At 40.3% G+C, this 14904-nt stretch overlaps 3 protein-coding genes across 4 annotated transcripts; 2 read left to right on the top strand and 1 right to left on the bottom strand.

Moving 5' to 3' along the window:
* Positions 1-5022: 5022 nt before the first annotated feature.
* Positions 5023-6041, bottom strand: LOC126792286 (E3 ubiquitin-protein ligase At1g12760-like). Its single transcript, XM_050518743.1, has one exon. The coding sequence runs from the start codon at positions 5809-5811 to the stop codon at positions 5023-5025; it is 789 nt and encodes a 262-aa protein (XP_050374700.1). The 5' UTR covers positions 5812-6041.
* Positions 6042-8224: 2183 nt separating this feature from the next.
* Positions 8225-11702, top strand: LOC126790508 (protein FAR1-RELATED SEQUENCE 11-like). 2 transcript variants are annotated; one of them, XM_050516767.1, is made up of 5 exons: positions 8225-8390; positions 8646-9628; positions 9874-10317; positions 10429-11076; positions 11260-11700. In XM_050516767.1, the coding sequence occupies exons 2-5, from the start codon at positions 8669-8671 to the stop codon at positions 11416-11418; spliced, it is 2211 nt and encodes a 736-aa protein (XP_050372724.1). In that variant the 5' UTR covers positions 8225-8390; positions 8646-8668; the 3' UTR covers positions 11419-11700. The 2 variants fall into 2 exon arrangements, with proteins under 2 accessions (XP_050372724.1, XP_050372723.1); XM_050516766.1 differs by having other exon boundaries at positions 10429-11702.
* A 1562-nt stretch (positions 11703-13264) lies between these two features.
* LOC126791857 (uncharacterized) lies at positions 13265-14444 on the top strand. Its single transcript, XM_050518352.1, has 3 exons — positions 13265-13432; positions 13522-13784; positions 13952-14444. Exons 1-3 carry the CDS (start codon positions 13274-13276, stop codon positions 14322-14324), a joined length of 795 nt encoding a protein of 264 aa, XP_050374309.1. The 5' UTR covers positions 13265-13273; the 3' UTR covers positions 14325-14444.
* The last annotated feature ends 460 nt before the right edge of the window (positions 14445-14904 follow it).

Below are 14904 nucleotides of genomic sequence, written 5' to 3'. Positions count from 1 at the left end.
GATATAAGGTTCACAACCTAATCCGATCGGAGCAGTTCACAATGTTCTGTCGAAGTTGACTGACTTGCAAATTTCCGGACAGAACTGTCCTACTTTGCTAAAACGGCCATAACTCATTCAATATAATAGCTATGAACAAATGGTTGGTGTTCCTGGAAAGTAGACACATAGGTCTTTCCAACAGTACCAATTTCACCATATGTCACCAAGCGAGCTGTCTTGTAGGTCTCGTTAAAGTTGTCCTACGAAACTGGACAGATTCTGATTTGTCACATTCAATGTGTCTTTCACAAAAGAATGGGGGAATGGACCAATGAATGACTGATTTTTGTCCGAGACAGAACTGTACGCATCCTCTACGCTACCAGTATCGACTACTACACTAAGGCGTACGTTGATGTTGCTGGAGCTGCTTGCGACGTTGGTGTGGATAGGATTTGTGTTGGTTCACTAAGTGTAGAACTAAACCCATGTCAATGGAGCAATGCAAGTCCAATGACGATGCATATGCGCATAGGTAATCACATCATAATGAAAGCAATAGTGTCCCAACAACACTTACATATATGAATCTATAGCTCATTGAATCTCTTCATCATCTTTACTTAGACGAAATAGAGAATCAAGAATTAGCTTTCATATGAACACATATGGGTATGAGTTCTTGCAACCGATTGTACTACGTTCTCTCGAACGTCACAATCTGATTACATAAGCTCTACGTGATCTGGAGGCATTTAAAGTCCCTCGAGTACTCTCATATCTACGTCAAGATCCCTTTACAGATATTCTATGACCACTATCATATGCTGCAAATCAGTTTTCATGGACACTAATACTGATTAAGTAGCGGAAAGCAATTATGTCCATAACGAGAGAATATAACTCATCGTAGTCAATACTAGGATAATGAGACAATCTTTGCGCCATAAGTCCTGCATATATCGCATGACTTTATCTTTCACATTACACTTACGAACAACGATCAACATAACAAGTTTAGTTCAGCCTATATTGATTCTTTCCACTTCGGTCAAGTTGCTCATCGTTGATGCTTTACAAGTGAATAAGAGCATAAGTGAATACATCATCAATCATGGGAGATCAATCCATTAAACACATGTGCGCGCTGTATACGATCAATTTGTGAGAATTTATATTCTTCTCTAACATCAACAAAAGGAGTCTATTGCGTCCCACAGAAACTTAGTTGATACACATGTTTAGAGAATATCTCTTGATGATGGGCAAAATACTTGTGCCTACGCACCTCACTTCTTTCTGGTTTTGATTCCAGAGAATAATGGTCTCCCTCTCATCTAGGCAGGAGCCAAGACCGACGCTATGACCCTTACTAGTCCATCTTTGTGTTTTCCGCCCTTGTTTTGTGGTGCAATACCACGGGCGCCGACAACACCATAGCGTACGATGGTGCCATCGCCGGCTTCCTTCCCACTATCAGGGATGTGCCAACGGTGCTAGGACCAGGTCATATGAAATTCTCTCATATTCTGAGAGTTCCAACCTTACCGGCACATCACAGCATTTATGTGCGATCTCATCACTTTCGCAATATCGGTAAAGTCATTGAGCATCGAATCTTTGACTTTCTGGAGGTAGATAATGCGTTGCACATTTGCTCACTTTGAGTAGTGCGAGATCTTAATGAGACATAGTGCCACACCACGTCAATTCCTGGCGTTAAAACCGGAATGGGAGCATTCCATATCTCCCCCTAACGACGGGAAATATGTCTCATCAAAATGACCGTCTGCTAATATCGTAGGATAGAGATCAACGGTTGTATATTGGAAATAGCAGACAAGTGTTGGTGATTCATAAATCATAACCAACTAGAATACTTAATCGTTTCAAGTAGACCCATTGAGATAACTATAATAGAGGCACATAAACAACTTTAACCAAATAGGCGTTTAATGAAAAGAACGATGGGATTGTATCCAGTAACCATCTGGTACGCACTAAACCCTTAGCAAGTTGTGGGTCTAAAACGAATAAGTGTCGCTGCATGCAACATCTTTACATATCTCCATGCAAAAATCGGCAGGTTAGTACCCATAACCAAGTCCGAGCTCTGCTAGATCGTGTAGTGAATGAACATGAGGAATAATATGTTCAACGACGATCCCAGTAGACATGCAAAACGAAATCATCAAAGTTGTGGAGTTGAACTCTCTCAACAATATCCAATCAAATAGATTTGAGAGGATGGAAAAGGTGGTGAGCCCTTAGTATGATGATCATAGCTAAAAACTTTAGCGAATGCAGCGTTTCTTGTGGAAAGAAAAGCGACGTGTGACCAACGCGTCGATGCTCTTAACCTATACCATAAAAATACCGAAAAATGTCCGCATTCGGTTGGATATGGTCCACTAATGTCACCTTAAATACTTCGTAAGAATGGAATGTTCTCGGTTGAAGCCTTAGAAAATAAGGACTTCCTTGAAATCTAGCAAAAGAACAAGCTTTGCAAAATGAGCGATGGGCATCAGAGATCCATATGGAGGCATTAGAAAACACGGGAGGCTTCACAAGCTCCTGTGAAGGATGGGATGCCGCCACCGATGGCCTAAATTCCATGGAGCCGCCGAGAGGGACATGCTCGGCCTCACCGTGTGGAGCACGGGTGAGGTGGTTCTCCAATCGCTTCGTGAACATGAAAAATAGATGATCATGTGAATTTCAAAGAACTCGAATCATCATATTTCGTTCAAAATGACCAAAAATATTCATGTCAAAACCGAGGAGACAGCAAAACCGAACCCATGATTCAAAGAATCTTGAGTTACATAAAGCTACTGCTGCATGCAAGCAAAGCTATGTCTGCATGCTATTAAAGCTACTGTCTAAGCTTGAAAAAGCTACTGTCAATGGAATCTGACAGATTTATTCCTCTCCATTCTTAACACAAATATCAAGATGAAAATTCATCATTGGCATGTAGGGCCTTTGAAAACTTAGCAAGGCACGAAGATATAAAATACAATCTCCGCACGAGATCCGTAAAATAACTACCTGCGCCGTAGGACAGTGTGGGTGGTTACGCAATTAGCAAGACACTCGATTTCACGGCGGGACATTCTCAAAATAAAATTAAGAGAGTCAACAACGCAGTGAACTTCTCTAGACAATACGCCATAGGATATTGTAAGAGGGGGGATTGAAACAAATGTGCAATCCCATCAAGTGTATCACATGGCAATAGAACTACATTCTTCAACTTAAGAGTTGGAAAAACATGGTATTGGAGCAGTTGAATACCAAACAATGTGGGTGGAAAACCATCCATTTGGTGCGGGTGGTCACCAAAAATAATAAAATCGTTTGAGCTATGAAACAACTTGGAGAAAACCGGAAAATTAACCGGAAAACCATGTCAAAATAACTCAAAACCGGATGAGATTGGACTAGGAAAACGTGGCAGCAAGGACTGCTGAAATATGCCGGAAAATGACGAGAAACGACGAAAATATCATCGGAAAACTCGCCGGAAGCCAACAGCACCGAACTGACCGGTATGGAGGCCGGAACTTCAGGTCCAACAGGGGACGCCGGCAGGAACCGGGTGGCGGTGCCGGAAACGCCAGAAAATGGCCGGAAGGCGGCGAATACGCCGGAAAACGTTCCGGAAATGCCGGAAGAGTAACCGGGAAAAACTACGTCAATTTTGACGTTCCGAGGTCCGTTTTCCAAATTTTAGGGTCCAAAATCACAATGTAGTGCTATTAGGGTCTCATGTAACCCAAAAGCGGCCAATTTAAAAACCACGTGAGTTGTAAACGTTGATCATGCATGCTAAGCCAAGGCAAATAAAATTCTCACAAGTCGATCTTGTAAACAAGAAATACGAGAAATTTTATAGAATATTCCAATATTTAATACAACACAACCAAACTTCCAATTCCAATAGATGACTTAAGCTAAAGTCGAGCAAGAAACATGGCAATGCCAACGTCATACTTGAAAAATAGTAAGCAGAAAACATAGTCAAAATAGATTGACTAATCAAAAGTCTGTAGCAACAAAATCTTGCATATCGGATCGGGCAGAGCCTGAGCCTGAGGCTCAAAATGTTTGCTTACTTGAGAATGGAAGAATGTTACTTTTCCATGTCCAAAATTCCCTCAAGAAGTAGATACAGGTGCCAAAAATGACATGCGTTTGTTGGATGTGGAGTATGCATCAAAGTCAACTCTGATAATACAACGTCATAGACGTTCATTAAATCACTTTAAGTGTGTCTCATAGAATTTGTTATATCTGGGATCTTTTGTCAGCAAATAGTGCTGCATCAGAGTAATGAATCAACTCAAATAAATGAGTACGTAGACCTTGGGATTATCGTTTATAGACATGAGTTTAAGAAAACTCAAACATTCAAATAACAGTTGCGATGGCGACGCATCCATAAGAAACGAGGGTTGTATAGGTTTCGAACAATCGAAACTATTCAAGTATGTAACCGGAATTAGAAGGGTTGTGATGTATATGTTCACAAAATAATCGATGCATATCGGCGATTCTCATGATCGCACCCAAAACAGCGGTGTACTCAGACAACCACACGAAATCGATTTCTTCCCTTTAAATAATAACGTGACTCCCCCAGGACCGTCACACGAAAAACGTCGACCAAGAGGGGAATCATATCCCTCTTTGGTCTCATCGGCGTTATAAGAAAGGCCGGAAAAACAAGACATGAAAAAGGCTAATAGTGCCCAATAATTTATATATATATATATATATATGTGTGTGTGTGTGTGTGTTCAAAGGCAGCAACTTTAAGGAAAACATACTTGTTGGTCTGCCAAATAGACCGCATATAATTAAATTGCTCTGCAAATCGATCGTCATGCAGGAAGTTGCTTGATGAAATCATTTTCGATCTTCGTCCGATGACATAAAAATCTTGGGAGGATACGATCGAAATCGTATGTAGATGATAAAAGTATCGTCCATCTCGGCATGAATGTCATCACCATAGTATGACGAGCAATGATTTTACCTATACAAGTTAGGAGCGTCATTTGCAAATGAGTGTCCTCCAAATATCCACACATTGCCAACCACGAACCAAACCGCAAAGAAACAATCCAATGCCATCTTGAAGTATTCCACAAGTATTTTTATTCTTCTGCTTAGTACTGCCGAACTTGGATTGCTTCTGTGGTTTGAAGTGGCATTCCGAAGATCTTCTCCTTCTGAAGCCCTAGATAGAGAGAGTGAAAATGGTCTTGCTGATAGCTGAGAATTCTGACGGGCTTGAGCTGAATCTTTCTCTGAGGCTTGGTTGCGGTGACGATAGCGCCAATATAGAAGAGGAAGAGTAGCAACACATCCAGATGCATAACCAACAATCCATGCAATCAATGGAGTACATGGATGCTCATTCCTTGACAAAGACAGAACAACAATAGATGTAATGATTTGGCTCACAGTAAGAACCAGTTCAATAGATATCCATATACCAGAATTCAATGGACTTCTGCGACGACGAGTATCTCCTCTCCTTGTTGCTGAAGTGTTTCTAGAGTTTGATCCATTAGAAGAAAAGATCGAAGGTTGTAATACAGGTGCTCGTGCAGTACTTGAAGGTCTGTCTTCCTGTGTGGCATTTAAGCTCTTTAAAGATCTACCATGAGGCTTGCTAGATGAGGAGGCATCCCCACTCCCAGCTATGTCAACAATATGCTCGTTGTTGTTAATAGTTTCTGGTCGAGATTGCTCAATTATCAAAGTGATCGTATTAGTTTGACTTTCAAGTTGTAACTTCAATGAGCCAACGGCCATCTAAGTCTACCAACACACAGGGACAGTAAGGAAAGCATAGAACTCAGAAGAAGAAAAAATTCCCAACGTTATGTTCCCTCTTTAAACGTGCCAACTAAATTTCACTCGTCCTACGAACACCATCGAGATGAATCAACCGACACAAATCATGTCGTACCAAGAGAGGTAGATAACTGAACAAACCAGATTGAAGCTGAAGTAGCCGATTTAATTTGATGAGTGAATTTTCGGGTTCTAGACCTAGGAACACATGGTTAGAATTACATGCTGATAACGTGTTTCAAGGTGAAATAATTGTGTTTTATTAAATGATAAGTGGACCTATATATAGGCATTACAAAACCACAATCTCGTATGATTCGGAGTCCTAATCTATTACGGAGATGTTAATCTATCTCCTAACAGGAAACCTATTAGGTTAAGACACACAATGGTAGAATAGTAATTTTCTCGGAACATAATTCTGATTTTTCAATCTAATCCCTTTTTTTTTTGGAGGGAGAGGTGCAAAAGCAATACAAAATAAAAGCCAAATAGGGACAATTAGTTAAAGTGTCCCCATTGTAGAGCACCCTGGATCTCTGCCTTGCAATATTTCTCCTGTTGCGAAAAGAGAGGACTACCCTACATGGAAGTCACGTTGTATCTCATACTGCTCAGAAGAGAAAGGCATTCTCATAAATCATAATATCATCAAGTTTACCCTGAATCTCCTTCATTTCCAGTTAGGTTTGTTGAATTCTGTATCATGCCATTCTTGAAGGTGATTGCCCGTGACTTGAATTTTCCTTGCAATTTGCTGCATATGGTTACTAGGTTGATGTTGCTCCCAATCACGCTCAATAATTTGTTGGCACGCAGGTTGTTCATGCCAAATCTCGTCAAAACGAAACAAACATTTGTGAGGTTGCTTTACACGGCGCTCTGGGCTGACTTCAACACACAGAGCACAGTGATCATACTCATTGGGCTCACAAAAACTAACGTCAAGTAAAAGAGACTGGAAAAATATAGGTGTTTTATTTCTCTTTTCTATTTTTTTATTGTTAAAAAACACATTAAAAAATGCTTACCTCTAATCAGAAAAAAAAAATTGAAACAAACTTATCTGTCACTATTGGTAAAATTTTGATAAACTGGCGCCAAAGATACCCGGGGCTTGAAAAAATTTTACCTCCAAAATTTTAGTTTGGCGCCTAATCATGTAGTGGGGATTACATCCGTCACTATCAGTATTAGAGATAGAATTTAGTTCATCTCTATTACTATTAGAGACACAATAAAAACTGTTGCTAATGAAAAGCAGTAGACAGTTTTTTCAATATGTCTCTAGAATCTGTCTCTAAAGGCTATGATTGGTGTCCCATGGGTTCCAGGGTGATGACCCTACTATAAGGAAAACGATCCCGCCAAGCATGAGAGTGAAAACTCCTATCCAGCCTCTCTTTGGTAAATTTGTTGCTCCATGTGAAGCGACTACCAGTAAATCCCATATCAAAAAGTCATGCAGCCGTCATCGCAGAACGAAAATCTTGCACAGGCCGTTGTGATCTTGGAGGACCTCCAGATTTATCAGCATTAGATAGGATTTCATTGAAATCACCTGCCATCAACCAAAAAGGCAAATCACATTGTTCCGCCGCAAGAGCTCTGATAAGATCCCATGTTCTATGACGATATCGATCTCCTCTTTCAGCGAAGCCATAAATACCTGTGAATCTCCAAAGAGCATGCTCTCCAATAATTCCGACAGTGGCGTCGACAATATGACGAGGTGAATACGTGCGAATATTAACATGAGTGTCGTGGTTCCAAAGGAGAGCCAGTCCTTGACAATCCTCACCATGGGGAATACAAAAGAAATCCTTGAAACCTAGTGTCACACAAAGGTTACGAATCAGATCCTTTGGAGCTAGATCAACGAGGGCTCTTTGAGTTTCACCATTGACGTACTGTTCCTCTGTAATTCCAGAGGATAATATATATTACCTTGTAGCATGATGTTGAGCAGCACAGCGGCTACAATGCAGCGCCCACGGCGGCGCTAGGGTTTACTATTCTCCTTTTTCATGCATTGTCATTTGTCAAATACAACTTTATGGGTATAAGAAAAAAAAAAGGAAAATATTTTTGACAAACACTTGGACCAAACCGGGGTCTAATATGGGCCTCAAGCCTGCGGAACCGAGTCCACACAAAATAAATGTCTTCTGGCAACCCTAGGTTTCCTCTAACGTACGCAGCCATCATTAACGCGCATCCTCCAACTCCCGCGGCTGAATCCCCCGGTAATTTAATCCAACGGCCAGAAACCGCCATGGTGCACTCGATAAGGTCACCCGGCCCTACAGCGCACGATAGCGTCGTCCCCTCTCTTATGCTTATCCTCCTCCCAGGGATGCGCTCTGCTCCTCCCCCCCAACCTCTGCCCCGCCATTTTCTTGGTTCTTTCTCCTCCTTTTCAGTCACTTTTTATCGACCGTTACCACCCACACTTCCACACTTCAATTCTTTCACCCCATTCATAAATCCAATCAATTTGAAGAGATATAAATATGCATTCCGGATCATAGCTCCCTGTAAGTTTGCTCAGAATCTTAATTTGATCATCATTGACTGATTCTGTAGCTAGTTACATAATTGGACTGGAAATTTAGCTGTTTAGTTCATTACATGTATGTGAAGAAATGAAAGATATAGAAATGGAAAGAATGTGTTTAGGCTAAGAGTTTCTATGTGAGTGTGTTGAGCATTGCATCATTTCCCAACATTTTGGTTATCTATTGGTTTCTTGCCTTTGTTTTTACAATGACATGTTCTACATGTAACTCTAGTTTCATTCATCGACTGAGGAAGAATGTCGGAAGGAACAAGTAACGGGATGGACGACATGTCCCGAGATGATGCCGGCACAGTAGGGGAGACGGCTGAGAATTGCATACTGTCGCGGCAGACTTCAGTGAACCTTGTTCCTGTTGTTGGCCAGAGATTTAGTTCGCAAGACGCTGCGTATGAGTTTTACTGCGGTTTTGCACTGCAATGTGGGTTTTCGATTAGGCGTCACCGTACTAGAGGCAAGGATGGGGTTGGCAAGGGAGTGACTAGGAGGGATTTCACTTGTCATCGTGGGGGGTACCCTCAGGTGAAGCCCTCTGAAGATGGGAAGATGCAGAGAAATCGCAAGTCATCGCGCTGTGGTTGTAAGGCGTATATGCGCATTGTCAAGAGGACAGAGTTTGATGCCCCTGAATGGCGTGTTACAGGATTCAGCAATGTACATAACCATGAACTGTTGAGGTCCAATGAAGTGAGTCTTTTTCCTGCCTCATGTTCCATATCTCCAGATGACATGAGTCGGATTTGTATGTATGCCAAAGCCGGGATGTCAGAGCGGCAAATGTTGAGATTGATGGAGCTGGAGAAAGGTGTTAAACTGGGATGTTTATCATTTACAGAGATAGATGTCAGGAACCTACTGCAGTCTTTTAGAAATGTTCATAGGGATAGACCGGATGGTGATGCCATTGATCTTCTAGCAATGTGCAAAAAAATGAAAGATGAAAATCCTGATTTCAGGTATGACTTCAAAATTGATGGTCATAACAGGCTGGAGCATATTGCTTGGTCGTATGGTTCATCTATTAGATTATATGAGGAATTTGGAGACGCGGTGGTTTTTGATACAACTTATCGTTTGGATGCATATGATATGCTGTTAGGAATATGGCTAGGAGTGAATAACCATGGAATGACTTGTTTCTTCGGTTGCGTGCTTCTGCGGGATGAAAATATGCAGTCATTTTTCTGGGCTTTGAAGGTAAGAACTTTATTTACATATTCCTGATGGAAATGAGCATCACAAGTTTTTAGTTGTTATTTCTGATTTTCAATGTACATTTGAGACAAGTAATCATAGTGTACGGTTTACGAATACCATGTATCTCTCTCTCTCTCTTTTTTGTAATACCCTGCAAACTTTGTTATTGTTTGATTTTTAATTTCTTCCTTATTTGTTTTCGCATATGGTTTAATATGTTCCTAACGCTTTTAAATCATGAGCAGACATTTCGAGGGTTCATGAAAGGAAAGACTCCGCAGACAATATTAACTGATCATAACATGTGGCTGAAAGAAGCTATTGCTGTCGTCATGCCTCAAACAAGACATGCCTTTTGCATATGGTACATTGTTGATAAGTTCTCAGAGTGGTTTTGTGCACTTCTGGGGTCTCAATATGATGATTGGAAAACCAACTTTGAGAAACTCTATAATCTGCAGTCAGTAGAGGAATTTGAAGAAAGATGGATGGAAATGGTTGATAGATATGGACTGCATGCAAATAAGCACGTAATCAGCTTATATGCTCTACGGTCGTTTTGGGCTTTAGCATATATGAGGCCTTACTTTTTTGCTGGAATGACTAATACATGTTACTCAGATTCAACTGGCGCTTTTATCCAACGGTTTTTGAGTGCAGTCTCCCAACTAGATCGTTTTGTAGAGCAAGTGTGTAACCTTATTCTTTTGTATATTTTTCTTGTCTTGCCTTTGCCTTTTGTTTTGTTACCATTTCGTTAACCTTCTTTTACTTGCTTTGCTAAACCTTCTCTTTTGCAGGCAGCTGATATTGTTAATTATAGTGATAGAGCTGGGGCAAAACAAAAGTTGCAACAGAAGCTGCAGAGAGTCTGCCTTAAAACAGGTTCACCAATTGAATCACATGCTGCCTCAGTTCTTACTTCTTATGCATTTGGAAAATTGCAAGAGGAACTTGTGTTGGCTCCACAGTATGCATCTCTTCCGGTAGATGAAGTTTGTTTCCAGGTCCGGCATCATACTCAGGCAGATGGAGGCTGCAAAGTGTTTTGGGTTCCAAGTCAAGAGCACATCAGCTGTACCTGTTGTGAGTTTGAGTTCACAGGCATCCTATGTAGGCACATTCTTCGTGTCCTGTCAAATGGTAATTGTTTTCGTATTCCAGACCGATATCTAGCTGCCCGATGGTGTGGTTTCAGTTCATCTTCCACTAACTCCTTTCAGAATGCTAAAGACAAATCTGAGAAGATTCAACTATTGGAGTCCATGGCTTCAACGCTTGTTGCTGAATCAATTGAAACAGACGAGCGTCTTCATGCTGCATATGACCAAATTGCAGTGGCATTATCACGTGTAAAAGACCTTCCTAGTACAACACGTAAAGCAATTGAAGGAGCCTCTGATTGCTCACCTGATTTTCGTCCACATGATTTAATGTCTCTTCCGGAGGTGGAAGTTGACAATGGAGTTGTTCGTTTTGCAATGGGAAACTCTCATGAATCTGTTTCTTCAGGGAAGCTTAAAGAGAGAAGACCAAAAGAAACTGTTGAAAGTACAACACGTAAAGCAATTGAAGGAGCCTCTAATTGCTCACCTGATTTTCGTCCACATGATTTAATGACTCCTCCGGAGGTGGAAGTTGATGATGGAGTTGTTCGTTTTGCAATGGGAAACTCTCATGAATCTGTTTCTTCAGGGAAGCTTAAAGAGAGGAGACCAAAAGAAACTGTTGAAAGTAATAGAAAGAGAACACGGCATTGTGCTGGCCCGTGCTGTCTGAGTGACCTGTGATGGGAGGTGACATATGAATTGAGATGTATTAGAAAACTGTAGAGTAAAAGATTGGAACTAGACTAGTTGATAACTTGATATAGCAACAAAAAAAAACACAGCTTTTCTGCAACGTTCATTTTTTGTTTATAATTGTTGTTCATTACCATGGGGTGTGATATTTCTCCTTGTGAACTCACAACCCCTTCATTCCTAATGTAACTGAAATTTGGGAATTATAATGTGCGTTAATTTCTGCAGTCATGGCGGCATTGTAAACAGGTTGAGTTTGTACAGTGTTGTAGCATAGTCCTTAAACTTTGATGCTTACTTTCCCTATACTTCTGCAGACCCTGTCACTTAATTGGATCTTTACTCAAATAAACTTTGCTCAGTCTGCTCGGCGAGAATTTGATTCCTGTTTTAGCAAGTTTCTTCTTCCCCCTTTACCTGATTGGATCATGGCACGAACCGAAAACTGCTAATCTGTGCCAGTGCTTTTGCCAGATTGGAACGAGGCTATTCATGTGTATTCAGAAGTCGTCTTGGATATAATTTCAGTGTTGCTGCTGCAGGCTTCAAACCCCTTGGCTATGGCCTTAGCAGAAGACAGTTTCTCTTGCGATGAAAATGAATCTGCTTACATATATAAAGCAGCAGAAGGGCTACTCGAGAATGCGACTTAAAGATCAATAGCAACTTACCAAGTGATCAAGTTTATATAATGGTTTTATTGAAACCTACAGGCTGTGTGTAACCAATAGTCGAATATGCTCAACTTCGCAGATGGCATAAGGAATGTCCTCCTCTACTCACATTCCATTTTCTTTCTCCCATGTCAAGAAAAGAAAGATGCACAATGCAGTCACGTACATTTTCGATCACTTTTTTCTTCTACTGATTTAGTGGTATGTACATATAAGAATTTCTGCAGTAATGTGGTGCACGTAAGAAAGCAAACTTTCTTGAAGAAGCATAGCTTCTTTTTTTTTGGAAGATTTGTAATTTACCCTTTTATTACCTTTTTACCAAGGCCAGCCGATAAAAGAAAGACCAAAAGCATGTGCGAAAGAACTAACTAATTAAAACTTAATGCATCTTAACGAACAAAAGCAGAAAGAGAAATGATCTTAGTGACAGCATCCAATATATATTCCATCTCTGTTTTGATTTTGTTCTTCAGTAATGTTTCGACTTTTCGCTAATGAGCTTGCTTTGGACTTTTGATGCCTTTCTTTGTTTAAATTGAGGAATATTAACAATCAACCATTTTGTATTTTATGATAAGGTTGTCCTCCATGACATCCATAAACACAATGAAAGGACAAAACAAAAGCTAAATGGCCTTTCGTTTTCAATAAAAAATTATAAATTTCATTTTTCTTTATTACAAAGCTAGCATGGCACCTTCTTAACCTCATTTCATCCCAATAAGCACTTCCGAGTTATCGAAAAGCGAAAAAAATGCGTAGGTGTCTCTCTTTCAGGCTCAAAATTCTCCAGGAGTTGATTATGTGCTAATCCTACGTGTCTGTTATATGCAACTGTGGCTTTCACCTTTGAAGTTGTTCTACAGGCATCAAAATTTCCTCTAATTTTAGTTACAAATTGTAGCTGGTGAGATGTATGTGCTTAATATAATGGTTTTGAACAAATGGAAAGAGTTCAGATGTGAACAAATGAGGACCATAACTTTGTAATGAAGTTTTTTAAGAACCCTCGAATCTTTATCCTTTTAAGTAACCTTTGCTCCAAGCTATTCTACAATTCCCTCTCCCTTTTTCCAGTCAAAAACTTCAGCCCCATATTCCCTTATTTCTTCTCCTTCTTCTTCTTGAGTTGTTCTGCATGAATTCTATCAATTTTAGACTCCAAAATGCCCAAGACAAAGGCAGTCACACATGCAGATCTTTCACCGAGCCTCCCATGCTCCGCTTTGGGTAGCAAAACAGGCCTTTTTCTCATTGTCCTGACCATTCTTTGTGGCCTCTTGTGCTTCATTCTATGCCTAATCGCTGAAGCTACTCGCTCTCGGGTACTATGGCAGTCTGATACTAGTGTCTTCTTTCAGTTAACATTTTCTTTTCGAATTGTTAGTCACAAAATCTGATGATGTCTATGTAGGTTTCATGGCTGAGCAGCAGTACTGATGAAGAAGGGAAGGGAGGAAAATACGAGTGTGTATATAGTGGTAGTGGGAATACACCTTTGTTGAGTGCAGCCAGTGCATTTTTGGGGTTGGCAATAATCATGGTGGTGGAGCATGGTTTCATGTTGTATGCAATTACCAACTCCCCACCTTCAGTCTTGCTTACATGGGAGCCTCATGATTCAGCTTCTGCCAAGTCTTTGAAATGGCATGCCGCCATTTTCTTCGTCTCAGCTTGGTATGCATATGATCTCAATTAGTCTTTTCGCTTGCATCGTGCATGTTACGTTGTTATATTGTCGAACAAACTGATAGTATGAATGCATGATCACATAAATATCAGATTGTCTAACAAGAGAACATATATTAACATATCAATCGTGATTATTTGTGTTACTTATTTAGGATGTGTTTTGCTGTTGGAGAGATTTTGCTATTGATTGGCCTTAGTGTGGAGTCAGGCCATTTAAAAAACTGGTCTAGGCCAAAACCGAGTTGCCTTGTGATCAGAGAAGGTGTGTTCTCTGCAGCAGGAGTGTTTTCCTTGACTACCGTCTTTCTTGCCGCCGGATTATACTTGACAGCGTTGCGTGCACAGAGAATTTCACAAGACCAGGAAAATATCAGGCGAGAGGTGATCGAGGCCGCTGTACTATATGCATCTCCACCAATCTCACCTCATCTAACAACCATTTCAAGGGAAAACCCCATTTTCACAGAAAGCCAGACTGAGCAGCCGTCAGTACTAGTGCTTCAAGCAGCTTTTAGCAAACATTAATAGTTCATGACAGGAAGCATTTGACACAAGTTTCATCTCCACCTTGTGAAAGTCTGGTGATACAGACGTAAATTGTGTACAAAATGAAATGGCTCAGGTTCTCTTCTGGCCAAAAGATTAAACTAGCTAACTGAGATGAACTAATTGTTTCACCTTTGAAATTGGACCCTCTCTGTTCTCTAATTACTGAAATTACTTTATATATGAAAGCAGTGTGATCTTGCATTCTTGCATGCACAATTGATCCAGTGATGATCAATAAGGAGATTTAAAACTAAATTGGTTCCCTTCTCTTTTTAACTGGTTAAAAGGAAAAGAGCTTTTAATTCAGTTGACCTGATTGTATCAATACCGCCATCATAGTACTATTTGGTCATCAAACCTGATTACTATCTCGCCAGAATTGAGGTCCCATAATTGATCATGTCTTTAAAAAAGCAGTGAACCTGTTTAATGTAGTGACAAATACATCTAACTACAACTATAGCCTAAAATTTAATATTGTACACACTAAAAGAAAACTAATTTGGAAGGGTTGATCGATTTGCTACTAACTCACAATGAATACCTCAAGATTATC

Source organism: Argentina anserina, chromosome 4 (genome assembly GCF_933775445.1).
Source record: "Argentina anserina chromosome 4, drPotAnse1.1, whole genome shotgun sequence".
Taxonomy (NCBI): domain Eukaryota; kingdom Viridiplantae; phylum Streptophyta; class Magnoliopsida; order Rosales; family Rosaceae; genus Argentina; species Argentina anserina.
This window is presented reverse-complemented; position numbering and strand designations above follow the sequence as displayed.